Source organism: Megascapheus bottae, chromosome 22, assembly GCF_031878675.1.
Source record: "Megascapheus bottae isolate mThoBot1 chromosome 22, mThoBot2.hap1, whole genome shotgun sequence".
NCBI lineage: Eukaryota > Metazoa > Chordata > Mammalia > Rodentia > Geomyidae > Megascapheus > Megascapheus bottae.
This window is the reverse complement of record NC_143530.1, coordinates 14,707,338-14,723,893: the sequence shown is the minus strand read 5'-3', so window position 1 is coordinate 14,723,893 and position 16,556 is coordinate 14,707,338. Positions and strand designations below refer to the sequence as shown.

General features: G+C 51.2%; 1 protein-coding gene and 1 pseudogene across 1 annotated transcript; one reads left to right on the top strand and one right to left on the bottom strand.

Moving 5' to 3' along the window:
• Positions 1-995: 995 nt before the first annotated feature.
• On the top strand, positions 996-5,649 carry LOC150047952 (tubulin alpha-1C chain pseudogene; annotated as a pseudogene).
• Positions 5,650-11,702: 6,053 nt separating this feature from the next.
• On the bottom strand, positions 11,703-15,310 carry LOC150047951 (saoe class I histocompatibility antigen, A alpha chain-like). Its single transcript, XM_090356140.1, has 7 exons — positions 15,193-15,310; positions 13,794-14,063; positions 13,384-13,659; positions 13,008-13,283; positions 12,781-12,888; positions 12,343-12,375; positions 11,703-12,218 (listed from the first exon to the last, which is right to left on the bottom strand). The coding sequence occupies exons 1-7, from the start codon at positions 15,272-15,274 to the stop codon at positions 12,133-12,135; spliced, it is 1,131 nt and encodes a 376-aa protein (XP_090212266.1). The 5' UTR covers positions 15,275-15,310; the 3' UTR covers positions 11,703-12,132.
• Between the last annotated feature and the right edge of the window lie 1,246 nt (positions 15,311-16,556).

Here is a 16,556-nt window from a genome sequence, read left to right as displayed (position 1 = left end):
CCGAGTGGGTTGGCTCACCCCTTAATCCTAACTCTTCAAGAGGCTGAGATCTGAGGATCAAAGGTTCAAGGCAGCCTGGGCACTAAAGACAGTGAGGGAGCCACGAGTTTGGCATAGTTGCAGAGTGCTTCCCAAGCATGCAGGAAGACCTGTGTTTGATTCCTCAGTACCACATATAAAGAAAAAAAAGCCAGGAGTGGTGCTGTGACTCAAGTGGTAGAGCTCTAGCCTTGAGAAAACCCAAGAACTGTGCTCAGGACCTGAGCTCAAGTACAGGACTGGCAGGGAATAAAAAAACAGCTGGGTGTGGTGGTTCACACCTGTAATCCTAGCTACTAAGAAGACTGAGATCTGAGGATCACTGTCCAAAGCCATCCAGGGTATTAAGAATATGAGATTCTTTTTTTTTTTTTTTTTTTTTTTTGCCAGTCCTGGGCTTGAGCTCAGGGCCTGAGCACTGTCCTTGGACTTTCTCAAGGCTAGAGCTCTACCACTTGAGCCTCAGCACCACTTCTGGCTTTTTTCTATGTATGTGGTACCGAGGAATCGAACCCAGGTCTTCATGCATGCTAGGCAAGCACTTTAACCACTAGGCCAAACTCCCGGCCAGAATATGAGATTCTTATCAGAGTGGCCACTGGGCTTCTCTCCCTCAGCCCAAGGATGGAGAGGAGCTGCTGGGCTGCTATTAAACTGACTCCTCGCTCCTTCACTGAGTGCTGGTGACTCTATTGCTGGGTTCCAAATGGCCAGGACACTGCATCCTAGCAAGTGTCAAGCTGTGAATGTGAAGCACAGTGCAACCAAAATTATTTATTAAAACACCTGGCAATAAACCTAACTATAAGGATTAAAGACCTTTAAAATCAAACGTGTATGGTTCGGCTGCTACTCCAGACTCCTTGGTTGTCTCTCAGTGGGAGATTCTTGTTACCCACACCTCCCTGGTTTCAGCTGAGTCACAGACACCCACAGGTCCCCAACATGGTGAGTGCATGTCCATCCCCGTCAGCCAGGCCGCTGTCCATATTGTCCATGCCTGCTGCGAGCTTACGGCCTGGAACTCAGCATCCAGCCTGATGGCCAGAGGCCAAGTGACGAGACCACAGGGGGAGGACACGACTCTTTCAACACCTTCTTCAGTGACACAGGCGCTGGCAAGCACATGACCAGGGCCGTGTTTATGGACCTGGAGCCCACAGTCATTGATGAGGTGGAACTGGCACCCACCGTCAGCTTCTCCACCCTGAGCACTCATCACAGGCAAGGAAGATGCGGCCAACAACTGTGCCCGTGGGCACCACACCATTGGCAAGGACATCACTGACCGCATCTTGGATCCCATCAGAAAGCTGGCCGACCAGTGCACAGGGCTTCAGGGCTTCCTGGTGTTCCTCAGCTTTGGGGGAACTGGCTCTGGTTCACCTCCCTGCTGATGCAGCGTCTCTCTGTGGACCATGGCAAGAGGTCCAAGCTGGACTTCTCCATCCACCCCCCTCCAGGTGTCCACAGCTGTGGTGGAACACTCCAACTCCATCCTCACCACCCACACCACCTGGAGACTGACTGTGCCTTCATGCTGGACAATGAGGCCATCTATGACATCTGTCGTGGAAACCTCCATAATGAGCGCCCAACCTACATTAACCTGAACCACCTTATTATCCACATTGTGTCTTCCATCACAGCTGCCCTGAGGTCAGATGGGGCCTGAATGTTGACCTGACAGAGTTCCAGACAAATCTGGTGCCCTATTCCCCACATGCAATTCTTCCTAGCCACCCATGCCCCTGTCATCTATGCTGAGAAAGCCTACCATGAACAGCTTACTGTGGCAGAGATCACCAATGCTTGCTTTGAGCCAGACAACTAGATGGGGAAATGTGACCCTGCCATGGTAGGTACATGCACTGCTGCCTGTTGTACTGTGGTGATGTGGTTCACAAAGATGTCAATGCTGCCATTGCCACCATCGACACCAAGTGTACCATCCAGTTTGTGGATTGGTGCCCCACTGGTTTCAGGGTTGGCATCAATTTCCAGCCTCCCACTGTGGTTCCTGGTGGAGTTGGCCAAGGTATAGAGAGAGGGCTGTGTGCATGCTGAGCCACACCACAGCCGTGGCCGAGGCCTGGGCCTGCCTGGACCACAAGTTTGACCTGAGGTATGCCAAGTGTGCCTTTGTCCACTGGTACGAGGGTGAGGGGATGGAAGAAGGAAAGTCTTCTGAGGCCGTGAGGACATGGCTGCCCTAGAGAAGATTATGGGAAAGTTGGAACAGGTAACCCGGATTGGGAGCACGAGGTGAGGAGGACTAGCTGCTGTTTCCACTTCCTGTCTTGTGATTGTTTTGTCTGTGTGCAATGCTTTAATTCTGAACTGTCAAGAAAATATTTCCATATAAACTGTCAAAAAATGAAAAATAAAACTTATACAACACAGAAGGAATTGATGGGAAAGACGTCCTATGTTCGTGGATAGGAAGAGTTAAAACTTGAGCAGCTTAGGGCTGGGGGTTCGGCCTAGTGATAGAGCACTTGCCTAGCAAGCACAAAGATCCCAGTTCAATTCCTAGGTACCACTATATAGAAAAAGCTGGATGTGGTGCTGTGGCTCAAGTGGTAGGGCTCCAGCCTTGAGAAAGCTCAAGGACAGTGCTCAGGCCCTGAGTTCAGTCACCATAGATGGCAAAAACAAAGAAACAAAAAAAAAAAAAACCACACACGCACACTTGAGCAGCTTATAATGTGTGGAGTTTTAGGACGAATAAGGCAGAAAGTGGCTCAAAGTGGTAGAGTGCTAGCCTTGAGCCAAAGTGTTCAGAGACACCATCCAGGCCCTAAGTTAAAGTCCCCTGCCTGACACTACCCTTGTCCCCCATAAAAAAATCAAGAAAAAGAAGGTCAAGGAACCAGTGTTCGAATGAGCATATTTGAAACCTCTGTAGCTCTCATGGTTTAGGAGTCTGTCGTCTGCTGTTTGGCCGTGAGTCTAATAAAGTTAAGGGTTAGAGTATCACTAAGGAATCAGGTACACAGGGTATTTGCATACTGAAGGTTTTCTGTGCAGATTCTAGCACTTTGCTGAGAGGTTACTAATCTTGGGAGGAACAGCTCTTTACTAGCTTGCTAGGTTCTGAAGTCAAAATATCCGTGCACATAAAGCATTCTAGGGGCCAGGAGTTTGATCTAGTGGTAGAGTGCTTCCCTACCATGCAGGAAAACCCTGGTTCCATTCCTGGGTACCACCAGATACATAGAAATAACCTAGAAGTGGTGCTGAGCCTCAAGTGGTAGAGCTCTGGCCTTGAGAAAGTCCAAGGACAGTGTTCAGGCCCTGAGTTCAAGCCCAGGACTGCCAAAAAAGAAAAACAAAAGATTCTAACCCAGAAGTCTCACAGTTAGGTTGTTGCAGGCCAGGCCTCTGGGGAACCAAGGGTCTAGTTGTGGCCCTTCCCTGTTCACAGGGCTTACCTTGGTCCCCTGGGGAAGCCCAGGCTGGCTTTGAACTCTCAATCCTCCTGCCTCCACCTCCCTAGCCCTGGTGTTACAGGCATGTCTCATCACGCCTGCTGACCACACAGCTTCTGGTCTGCCTTGGTCTGATGGACACTCCTGGGTAGCTGCAGCCGAGCCCAGAACTAGCACGGGAGTTCTGTTCCAGCTTCCATGCTCCCATCTCAGTGAATGTTGTTTCCTAGGCAGCATAGGTTCAGCTGGTGTTACTGGAAGTAAGCAGGAGATCTTTTACTTCTTCTTTCCTTTCTTGTCTAACTCTGTTTCTGTTGTCTCTCCATCTCTCTGTGTGTGTACGTGTCTTTTCTCTCATTGTCTCTGTCTCTTTAGTTATCTCTCTCTGTCTTTGTCTCTCTCTATGTCTCTCTCTCTCTCTCTCTCTCTCTCTCTCTCTCTCTCTCTCTCTCCCTCCCTCCACCCCTCTGTCTTTTACTGGGACTTGAACTCAGGGCCTGTTGCAAACTAACCTTGGTTGCCCAGCTGGAACTCTACCACTACAGCCACAACTCCAGCTCAGCTTTATTGCAGCTTCATTGAGGTTGAAATCTCTCAGACTTTCCTGCCCAAGCTGACCTTTCTTCCTCAGATGTCAGCCTCCTGACTAGCTAGGAATACAGGCCTGAGCCACTGGTGCTTGGCAGATTCGATATCTTGTAATCACAGTAAGATAAACTTCACATAAAGCAACTTCACATAAAACAAGAAACAATTTAATCCTTTTAGTGTACACTATCAGCATTAAGTAATACTGTAAAAAATACAAATCAGGGCTGGGTGTGTACCTAGTGGTAGAGTGCTCACCTAGCAAGCACGAAGCCCTGGGTTTCATTCCTCCATACCACATGCTCAGAAAAATCTGGAAGTGGTGCTGTGGTTCAAGTGCCAGGGCGCTAGCCTTGAGCACAAAGTGTCCAAGGACAGTGCCCAGGCCCTAAGGTCAAGCCTCAGGACTTGTGATAACAACAATAACAATAATGATAACAATAATAATAATAAATCATGGGGCCGGTGTAATATCCCGGGGTTTTTGGGAGGCCACAAACCACCCAGCAGTAGAGTCCCCAGCACTCAGAGAACTGAGCTAGGAGTCAGTTTAACACCAGCACAGCAGTGGCTGCTCTCCACCTTTGTGCTGATAGAGAGCAGCCCCGAGCTTCAGTGGGGCTGAGCCTTAAAGATGAACACCACGTGCAGTGATCGTGAGCACCAGGATGGCGCCACATGCCATGGACAAGAGGTCAGCATGTGTTACAATAACAAAATAAGGGCCGGGAGTTTGGCCTAGTGGTAGAGTGCTTGTCTAGCATGCACGAAGACCTGGTTTGATTCCTTGGTACCACATACATAGGAAAAAAGCCAGAAGTGGTGCTGAGGTTCAAGTGGTAGAGCTCTAGCCTGGAGAAAGTTCAAGGACAGAGTTCAGGCCCTGAGCTCAAGCCCAGGACTGGCAATAATAATAATAATAATAATAATAATAATAATAATAATAATTTGGCAGCTAAGGCTCCTGGGTTATTACAAATGGACAGACTGGGCCATGTCCCCCAGCTTCTTGGGCTCAAGCTGAGGCTAGCGCCTTCCCACCAGAGCCACAACTCCACTTCAGCTTTTTCTCAATAGTTTACTGGAGACAAGAATCTCACAGCCCTTCCTCCAGGGCTGGCTTTGACTCTCCATTCTCAGACCTCAACTTCATGACTGGCTAGGATTACAGGTGTGAGCCTCCAGTGTGCAGCTAGTTTTCATGATTCTAATGCTAACTACTCACGAGGCTAAGTGCAGGAGTCTCAAGGTTGGAGACCAGCCTCACCACCAAAGGTTGACTGATTCTTTCTCAAAAAAATAACCAAACAAACATAAAACAAAAAACCAGTAGGACTGCACGCGTGGCTCCAGCGGGAGAGCAGCAGCCTAGCAAGGTGGAGACCCTGAGTTCAAACTCCAAATGCACAACCGCCACCCCAAACAAGAACACAGGCAGTGCCCTGTGGCATGGCAGCTGTAGGTGACCCCAGTGGGCTGTGCATCCTTGCTGCTTCCCATCAAGCCCACTGATGCTGTCCCTGTACCCCAGGGCCACTCATCCCCTCCTGGGTTCCAAGCTGCCTGGCTGGTGACCTTCAGTCCAGGCTGAGATATTGGCACAGTCTGGCCTTGAACTTACTTGGCAGACTATGAAGGCCTTGGCAGGCCCACCAGTGACACAGAGAAATGTGTTGTGCTAACGTGAATGGTTTGATGGTGCTGAAAACATCAATTCCAGAGGGACTCTGCAATGCTGAGAGTGTTTCTGCAGCTGGCAGGCCTGTCCCTGGCCTGTCCACTGGCCCAGATGGTCTCTTTGAGGAAAGGACACCTCATCAAGGTGAGTTAACTTGAGGAATGAGCACAGTGTGTGCATTGCAAGTGGAGGAAATGACAGGCCCGGCACCTCCAGCTCTCTTTTCAGGTGCTCAGATTCCTCTCTTCACCTCTCCTTCACCTGCTCAGCATCCCTGGACCTCTTGTACATTCTGAGATTTAATACACTTGAGTGGTGTGTGTGTGTGTGTGTGTGTGTGTGTGTGTGTGTGTGTGTGTGTGTGTGTGTGTGTGTGTATTTTAAGTGGCCTGGAAGTTTGGCCTAGCAGTAGAGTGTTTGCCTCACGTGCACTAGGACCCGGTTCAATTCCTCGGTACCACACGTAGGAAAAAAAAAAAGCCAGAAGTGGTGCTGTAGCTCAAGTGGTAGAGCACACTAGCCTTGAGAAAGCCCAAGGACAGTGCTCAGGCCCTGAGTTCAAGCCACAGGACCGGTGAAAGCGAGAGAGAGAGAGAGAGAGAGAGAGAGAGAGAGAGAGAGAGAGAGAGAGAGAGAGAGAGAGAGAGAGAGAGAGAGAGAGAGAGAGAGGTGAGAGAGAAAGAGAGAGAGAGAGAGAGGTGAGAGAGAAAGAGAGAGAGAGAGAGAGAGAGGTGAGAGAGAAAGAGAGAGAGAGAGAGGTGTGTGTGTGTGTGTGTGTGTGTGTGTGTGTGTGTGTGTGTGTGTGTGTGTGAGAGAGGGGGGGGGAGGGAAGGAGGGAGGGAGGGAGGGAGGGAGAAAGCAAATGCCGGGCTTGGTGTCTTACTCCTGTAATCTTAGCTACTCAGGAAAATGAGATCTGAGGACCAAGATTCAAAGCCTGCCGAGGCATAAAAGGACCTGAGACTCTTTTATCTCCAGTTAGGCTCTAGAGAATGGAAAGTGGGGCTTGGCTTAAGAGTAGGGCCATAGCCTTGACCTGAAGAGCTCAGGGACAATTCACAGGACCAGTGGTAGGGTAGTAGCCTTGACCTGAAGAGCTCAGGGACAGTACCCAGGCAGAGTTCAAGCCACATGACCCACAACAACAACAATAAAAGAATGTATTTTAAATGCTCCTCTAGGGACCAGCAGTGTGGTCTAGTGGTAAGAGTGCTGGCCCAGCAAGCATGAAGAACCAGGATTGATTCTTTAGTACCACATACACAGAAAAAAAACCAGAAGTGGTGCTGAGCCTCTAGTCTTGAGAAAGTCCAAGGACAGTGCTCAGCCCCTGAGCCCAAGCCCAGGACAGGCAAAAATAAAAAAAGACTCTCATGAATCTTTGTACCCAGGCTGATGGTGAATTCCATGTCTCAATTCTCAGCCTCGTGAACAGGTAGGATTGCAGGGATGAAGCACTGATACCTAGTTCATCTGATGTTTTATTCTATCCAGAGTTAACCTTCATTTCAACAAAGCCATACCTGTACATTTGGTTTTGTTCTGTTTTGTTGTTTGTCAGTTGTAGGACTTAAACTATGGGCCTTAGTGTTGTCCCTGAGCTCTTCAGCTGAAGGAAACCACCTTACCCCCCCTACCCCTTGAGCCACAGAGCCACTTCCAGTTTTCTGGTAGCTAATTAGAGATCTGAATCTCTGGGCTTTTTAGTGCCCTGGCTGGCTGTGAACCGTGATTCTCACATCTCAGCCTCCTGAGTAACTAGGATTGTAGGCATGAGCCATCAACCCAGCCACATTTCACATTTTATATTAGGTACAATATATCATATATTATCTAGTAATATATGAATATAACTATGTATAAGGATATGTTTTTGTGCGTGTGTATACATGTCTTTCAGGTCTATGGAAAGAATATGGTATTGTGCTTTTTGAGCTTGGCTTGTCTCACTCAGTATTACCGCTTCCAGTTGCATCTGCTTTCTGCCACATGGCATGATTTTATATGGTTTGTGGCTGGGTATGTACATATGTGAATATATTAATACATTTCATATTCTTTATCCATTCACCTGTTATTGGACCTCCTACCTGATTCAATTTTTTTCATTATTTTGAGAAGTGGAAACATGGACATGAAGGTAATTTTCTGGTATATTGATTTACTCTCCTTTAGTTATATATAAGACCTCTATTAAACTTCATTAAACCAGAGTGGGTTCCACACAGTTTACCTGAGAATTAGTTAAAAGGGGTCACATATTTGTTATTGCCTGTGTGTCTTTTCTGGGGAAGTACAATACAATCTAGTACCTCCAAAATGGGATAAGGCCAACAGACACCCCCAAACTTACACAAAGTTGCTTTGATGAGATAAAAATAAGTGCAAAACTAACCAATGACCGAACAATAGATGTTGAAGCCTACAAAGGGTTGTGTTTACCAAAGATTTCCAAGTAGCAAAGTTTCCATCTTCCTGCTGCTCAGCATGGCTGCTCAGTATTTGTGTTTTAGGTCTGTTATGGAACTTGAACTCAGGGCTTGGGTTTCCACCCTGAGCTCTTTTGCTCTAGGGCACAACACTCCCTATTTTCTAGTGGCTAATTGGGGATGAATTTCATGCACTTATCTGCCTGGGATGGCTTTGAAAGGCACTTCCCAGATCTTGGCCCATTTCTCTCCTCCTCCTCCTCCTCCTCCTCCTCCTCCTCCTCCTCCTCCTCCTCCTCCTCCTCCTCCTTCTCCTCCTCCTCCTCCTCCTCCTCCTGCTCCTCTTCTTCCTTCTCCTTCTCCTCCTCTTTCTCCTCCTCTTCCTCCTCCTTCTTCTCCACCTCCTCCTCCTTCTTCTTCTTCCTCATTCTGGCCTTTGAACTCAGGCCTGAGCACTGACCTACAAGTTCTGGAGAAAAGAGCTCTACTACATGAGCCATAGTACCATTTCCAAATTATTTCTTCTAGGTATGTGGTACCAAGGAATCAAACCCAAGTCTTCATGCATGCTAGTCAAGCACTCTACCACTAGACCAAAATCCCAACCTAGATCTCAGCCTTTTGAAGGCAACCTTTTGAAGCCTTTTGAGACACCAACACCAGGCATTTCTATGATTCTAAATCTATAGCAAAGACCAACAGCAAAAACCGTGTGCTTTTACTGCCACCGTGTGGTCAGGTGTGGAAACTACAAGCTGGATAGATGAAAACTATTCTAGGAAATTTGTGTTTATCCTGCACTGTATCATAATAGTCTTTAAACATCTTCTTGGACATCATAAAAAAGATGTCAGCTGAGCACTAGTGGCTCACATGGGAAGTGGTGCTGTAGCTCAGACTGGTAGAGTGCTAGCCTTGAATGAAAAACTCAGGGACAGTGCTCAGACACTGAGTTCAATCCCAAGGACACAAAAAAGAAAAACACTGGTGGATCATGCCTAGACTCCTAGCTACTCCCAAGGCCGAGATCTGAGAATCATTCTTTGAAGCCAGGACTGTTTGGAAAGTCTGTGGGATCCTTATCTCCAAAAAGCAAGAAGTGAAACTGTGGCTCAAGTGGCACCACACTAGCCTGGACCTAGAACAAGCTTAGCCTAGCGACAGCACTCAAGCCCTGAGTTAAGCCACAAGTTTACACACATAAAGAAAATTCCTCCAGTAAGAATATTTCTTCCCGGGCCGGGAGTTTGGCCTAGTGGTAGAGTGCTTGCCTAGCATGCATGAAGACCTGGATTCGATTCCTCGGTACCACATACATAGAAAAAAGCTGGAAATGGTGCTGAGGCTCAAGTGATAGAGCTCTAACCTTGAGAAAGTCCAAGGACAGTGCTCAGGCCCTGAGCTCAAGCCCAGGACTGGCAAAAAAAAAAAAGAATATTTCTTCCCACCTCACATCAAAGACTGTTCTCAGCAAATCCCAGATCCCTGGCTGTGCACAGAACACAAATGAGATCACACCCCGAGATAAGATCACACCTCAAGACTTGGCACAATTGGATCTTCAGTTCACAAACACTTGGCCTAGATATGTTCTTACCAAATTCCTTCCCTTCCTGCAAAACTTCTCTCAGAGGTGATGATTAACACCAAGTACCACAGGTACCTTCCCTGTCCCCAACCCACACGGTGTCCCTTGTCCTACAGCACTGCCCTCCTCTTGCAGGACGTGGTCCTTCCTTGCTCTCTGAGGCACTATGCCACCTGCCTCTTCTCACTAGGAATTGTACCCCACAAGGATGGCAGCTCCTGTCTCCTTTATCTTCCCCAAGGGATTCCATATTCCATCTGCAGAGCAATTCCACAGGCTTAAGAGCTACACATTTAAGTAATCAGAGCCATGGCCCAACACAGCCAGGGGATTCATGTATTAATTTGCATCTGGAGAATGAAGTTAGGCAAAAGCAAGTGTTTTGGCCAGGGTTAGACAGAACTGAGTCCACTCTGGGGGGAGGGGAGGGCAGAAGAGGGGTCCCAGCTCCTCTCCAGGATGCAGAAATCAGAGCAGGGCAGTGACAGTCAAGGCTCAGGGAAGGGAAACAGCCCCCAGAGACCCCACACACAGTGGGGCTGCAACTTCCAGTTCTGCCAGACCCTGGCTCTGTTCAGGTTTGGAATCCATCAGGGGATGACACCACTCCTAAGGTTAGAGCCCTCATGACCCAGGTCTCCTAGAAATACCCAACAGACACGTGTGCACATGAGCTCTACTCCCCTCCAGGTCCTCACAGCCAATCAAGAGGAGATAACAATCCCCCCTAAATCTGTTTTTCTTTGTTCTTTCTGGGTTTTTTCTTTTATTCCTTTTCTTTTTTTTTTTTTGCCTGTTCTGGGACTTGAATTCAGGGCCTGAACACTGTCCATGAACCTTTGTCTTAAGGCTAGATCTATCACTTGATCCAGAGAACCACTTCCAGTCTATAATATATATGTAGTAAAAGAACAGAACCTGGGTCTTCATGAATGCTAGGCAAGCACTCTACCACTAGGCCAAACTCCCAGCCCATCGCTCTGCTTTTCAGAGCAGAACAGGGCCAAAGGCAGGTGCAGGGAAGAGAAGAACACATGGAGAATATGAGGTAAGGAGCTCATAGAAGAAGCCTGACCTCCCTCCTCCCTGCCCTTCTCAAGGTGGCTCCTTGAGAGTACTTAGGAAAAGACAGAAACACTCTAAAGAAGCAGTGCTAAAAGGACAGCAAGCTGCCTCAAATTGCCTTTCTCCTCACCATACACACCCCTCTATACCACATACTCCCCTCTAAACCACACACTACCCTGTACACCAAACACATGCCTGTAAACCACAAATTCACTTGTGCCAGGCTGCCTTGTGCTTTGGGAAGCACTGCCAGGAAAACACCTCCTGCAGCTATCAGACTGACACGAGAAAAGCAAGACACGAACTCAAACAGATTGGCCTGAAGGGAGGCAATTATGGAGCAAATACTGATTGTGCCTGAATACAGGAAGCAGGCCTGAGTCCATGTCATCTGTACACTCTACCCTGTGTCCTAGACAAACCCAAAGCTCTGGGAATCTCTAAGGTCTGTGATCACAGCTTCGTGTGTCGAAGGTTCTTAAAAAGCAACAGGACTAAGGAACAAGGATGACACCCAGGTGAAGACTGACAATATGACCTTCTAGGACCCATTAAGCTCAAAGCACACAGTCCTGTCCACATTCAGCAGCTCACAACTACAAATATCTCTCCAAAAAACACGCAGCTCAACCTGGACACCAGTGACTCATGCCAGGAATCCTAGCTACTCAGGAGGCTTAGATCTAAGGATCGAGGTTCAAAGCCAGTGCAGGAATTGAAGAATATGTGTCTTTTATGTCCAGTTAATCACTAGAAAATGGGAAGTGTGGCTGTGCTCAAGAGGTAGAGCACGAGAATTGAGAGGTCAAGAGCCATGACCACCTAAAAAAACAAAATTTAATGAAAACAAAACAAAAGGTTCAGCCTAGCAAACATGATGATCTGGAATATAATCATATTTTTATTTTGTCACAAGTTTTAGGAATCATCTTTGATTTATTAATTTTACTAGGCTGTCTCATGACAACAATTTGATAAACACACTCAGATCCACATTCTCCTTATCAACAGGGAAGCAAAAAGCAGTGGAAAACCAAAAGAGAGGTCAGGGATGGGGACTCCATGGCAGGACGTGGTGAGAACCCAGGTGTGGAGAGAAAACACAGCAGCTCATGATGTCCCAGAAGGGAGGAGGAGAGGAGGAACTAATGTTGTGACTGTCACTGTCACACAAAGCAGCTACGTCACACTGCAGGAGAGAAGAACAAGGACAACAAGGCAAATCAGGCTCTGTTAGGGACACACTCTGAGCAGGCCACCTAACACCCCAGTCCAAAGGCCCTGCAGCCACCACACACCCTCCCCTGTGCCTCAGCCCTGCTCCCCACTTAGGGCCTCCAGGTGGTCACCTTTCGCAGGTGAGAGGGAAGCATCAGAGCCCTGGTCACTGTCTGCCTCTGTGGTAGAAGAGAGGAACTGGTTAGAGCCCACGGGCATCACTGGGGGAATTCTGGGGTGGAGGAGCCCCACAGGTCCTGTCTGCACACCACCAAGGTCACCTCCCTCCCACATGCTACTCACTTGCAGCCTTGTCATAGCCTTCTCTTTTGCCACCTGCAAGGACAAACAGCAAGTGAGGGGGGGACACAAGCACTGCCATGAGGGTCTGGAGGAATCCCCAGCCCTGAGCTCAAGGGAAGTTTCCAGAAATGTGACTAAGGAACCAGGGATTCATCTGGAGAGATGAGCACAGCAGTTGGGAAGAGAGACCCCAGGACCTCCTGGAGTGAGACCTCAGTGGGAACATTCCCCGGGGACCTGAGTGCTGGAATCTGGTCCCCATCACCACCTCAGGGGTGACTTTTGTGTCCTTCATTCACCCTGTGATTTACAGAAGAGGAGCTGTGAGGCTGGGGATGCCCTGAGTGTGCACCACTTCCCATCCCGTGTGCAGCACACACTTCTACCTGGGGCCTGAACCCACCAGGGGGCCAGGAATTCACACCTCCACCTGCCTACCTGCATTCCTCTTCCTCCACAGCACAAGAACCACAGCCAAAACAAGCAGAACTGCAACGATGACCATGACAATGACCCACACAGGAATGGTGGGCTGAGCAGGTGGCTCTGGAAGAGGGGAAAGGAGGATGAGGTGTGCTCCTGCTCTCAGCCCTTCCCCTGCTGAGGGCTCCAGATGGCTCCTGCTTTCTCTGCCCACCTGCTCTGTGCCCTCAGCCCCTGCTTACCCCATGTCAGGCTGAGGGGCTCAGGCAGCCCCTCATGCCGCACATGGCACGAGTATCTCTGCTCCTCTCCAGAAGATACCACCACCGCTGCCCACTTCTGGAAGGTTCCATCTCCTGCAGGCCTGGTCTCCACCAGCTCCATGTCCTGGGTCAGGTCCTCCCCATCCCTTCTCCAGGTCAGGGTGATCTCCGCAGGGTAGAAGCCCAGGGCCCAGCACTTCAGGGTGACCTGGTGCTCAGAGCTGGGGTGGTGGGTCACGTGGGCCTTGGGGGAGTCTGACAAGGAGCCAGAAATTCAGATCCATGTCCTGGCCTCCCGTGGCCTCTGTGCAGCTCCTGTGACCATCCCAGGAGGTGGGGAGCCCGGCCGCTGTACCTGTGCGCTGCAGCGTGGCCTTGCCGAGATCCAGGTACCTGAGCAGCCACTCCATGCATGTGCCCTGCAGGTAGGCCCTTCGGAGCTCAGCCACGCCGGCCTCCTCCCACTTGCGCCTGGTGTTCTGAGCGGCCATGTCGGCCACGGTCCAGGAGCTCAAGTCCTGGTTCAGGGCGATGTAGTCCTGGCCATCATAGGCATGCTGATAGTACCCGCGGAGGAGACGACCATCTGGACTCAGGTAGCAGCCATACATTCTCTGGATGGTGTGAGAACCTGCCCGGCCCACGGTCAGCCCCTAAACTGAAGTGAAACCCGCCCTCCCCCATCCCAAGGCCTCGGGTGAACCGGTGTTGACACGGGAGGGTGGGAGTGGGGAGGGCGTTGACCTCCCCCTGGTGCTCACTCACCTCCCGCGCTCTGGTTGTAGTAGCCCAGCAGGGTCTGCAGGTTCACTTTGTCAATCTGCGCACTGTTCTTCCAGATCCCCGTATGCCTCTCCCAGTACTCGGGCGTCTCCAGCTCCACCCACGACGCCCGCGGCTCGGCTCTGGGGTTCGCGGCGTCGCTGTCGAAGCGCTCGAACTGCGAGTCGTCCACGTAGCCGACGGCGATGAAGCGGGGCTCCCCGAGGCCCGGGCGGGACACGGAGGTTTCGAAATACCACAGGGAGTGGGGGCCTGCGGGCGGAGCCGTGAGACCCGCGCCCAGCTCCGGGCGGGAGGGGAGGAGGGGTGCGGGGACCCCGGGAGGGAACTGGGGGGTGGGAAGGCCTGGGCGGCGCCCTGGGTGGGTCCCGAGGACGGGCCTGGGGGAGGGGACCGGACGCGGATTCCAGGGTCCCCCCCCCCCCGCCCCCTCTCCCCATCCTTTCCTTCCCCTCTACCTATCCCCCCACCCCTCTCCCTATCCCCCCACCCCTCTCCCTATCCCCCCAGTCTCCTCTCCCTATCCCCCAGTCCCCTCTCCCTATCCCCCCAGTCCCCTCTCCCTAGCCCCCCAGTCCCCTCTCCCTATCCCCCAGTCCCCTCTCCCTATCCCCCCAGTCTCCTCTCCCTATCCCCCCAGTCCCCTCTCCCTATCCCCCCAGTCCCCTCTCCCTATCCCCCCAGTCCCCTCTCCCTATCCCCCAGTCCCCTCTCCCTATCCCCCCAGTCCCCTCTCCCTATCCCCCAGTCCCCTCTCCCTATCCCCCCAGTCTCCTCTCCCTATCCCCCCAGTCCCCTCTCCCTATCCCCCCAGTCTCCTCTCCCTATCCCCCAGTCCCCTCTCCCTATCCCCCCAGTCCCCTCTCCCTATCCCCCCAGTCTCCTCTCCCTATCCCCCCAGTCTCCTCTCCCTATCCCCCCAGTCCCCTCTCCCTATCCCCCCAGTCTCCTCTCCCTATCCCCCAGTCCCCTCTCCCTATCCCCCCAGTCCCCTCTCCCTATCCCCCCAGTCTCCTCTCCCTATCCCCCAGTCCCCTCTCCCTATCCCCCCAGTCCCCTCTCCCTATCCCCCAGTCCCCTCTCCCTATCCCCCCAGTCCCCTCTCCCTATCCCCCAGTCCCCTCTCCCTATCTCCCCAGTCCCTTCTCCCTATTCCCCCGTACCCTGTGCCTGTCCCCATGCCCTACCCCTATCCCCTCGTCCCCCTCCCTATCCCCTCGTCCCCTCTCCCTATTCCCCTACCGTCCCCTTTCTCTATCCCCCGTCCCCTATCCCCCCCCCCGTCCCCCGCTCCTTATCCCCCCCCCCCCCCGTCCCCTCTCCCTATCCCCATCCCATCTCCACTCCTGCAGTCCCTGCGTCCCGCGGTTCCCTGACTCACCCGCCCAGGTCCCGGTCAGCGCCAGGGCCCCCAACAGCAGCAGCAGGACGGATCGGGGCGCCATGTCCCCCCACCTTGCCATCCAGGGGATTCTGAGTGTCAGGAGCTCCTCGCGGACTTTAGAACCCGGACACCGTGGTCCTGATTGGCTGCTCCGGAGCCCGACACCCAATGGAGGCGGGAACAGGGGCCGCGTCACCAGTGTCCGGGCAAAAGCCGCCCGCACAGGTTGGAGAAGAAGTGAAACCAGAGTCCAGGATCCCAGGGCTGGGCTTCCCGACCCAGAGCCGCCCCGGGCCCGGGCACTGGGGCGTCGCCCTGAGCCCCGTCCTCCCGCCCCAGCACTCTGTGCCGGCCTCCTGGGGGCTCCTGGCCCGGGACCACGGCCCAGGTTCTCAGAGGGTTTGCTTCCAGGGTCTCTGCACCCCACACGTTCCTGTTAATTACACCATGTGAGTTCTGTCTGTGGATGTTCACACTCTAGACAGGAGACAGTCCTTCAAGGGGGCTCAGGCCCTGTGATCCTAGGTACTGGAGCGACTCAGACCTAAACCAGCAGGGCAGGAAAGTCCCTGAGACTCTAAACCGAAAGTGCAGCTGTGACTCAGAGTAACCGACACCCGGGCCCTCTGAGCTCCAAGTCCTCCACGCACAAAAGCAACAACAGTCCTGAAAAATACTGAATTTGACAGAAATAGAGTCACAGGCGGTGAACTAATTCAGCAGTGGTACTCCCTGCTGAAACCAAGTATACACTGTGGAAAATGAAGTTTACAACTTGTGGGGGGGAAATAGGAGAAAACTGGGAGAATAAGGCAAGGAGTGACACTGTCCCAAAAGAAACGTTCTCTTTCTTTACCTGACTTTTGTAACTCTAACCCCTCTGGACATCATCTTTATGATAACAATGAGATACTTTCTTTCTTTTGTAATTCCAATAATTAGCAATTGTTTATTCATTGGTTTTCTAATGTTCTTTTTAGGTTTGTTTCTTTCTGTTGTTTTGATTTTACTGGGGCTTAAACTCGGGCCCTGGGTGTTGTCCCCTAGCTATTTTGCTGAAGGCTAGCACTCTGCCACTTTTACTACAGCTCCACTTTTGCTTTTTGCACTGATTAATTTGGAAATAAGAATGTTGTAAGTTTTTCTTTTCTAACTGGCTTTGAATTTGAATCCTCAGTGTCAGCCTCCTGAGTAGCTAGGATGCCAGGCTGGCTTCCAACTTTTTGATGGGTAATTGGAGGTAAGGGTCTATTGGGGGCCTGAGAATGTGGCTCAGTGATAGAGTGCTTGCCTAGCATGTATGCATGAAGCCCTGGGCTCCATTCCTCAGCACCATGTAAACAGAAAAGTCCAGAGGTAGC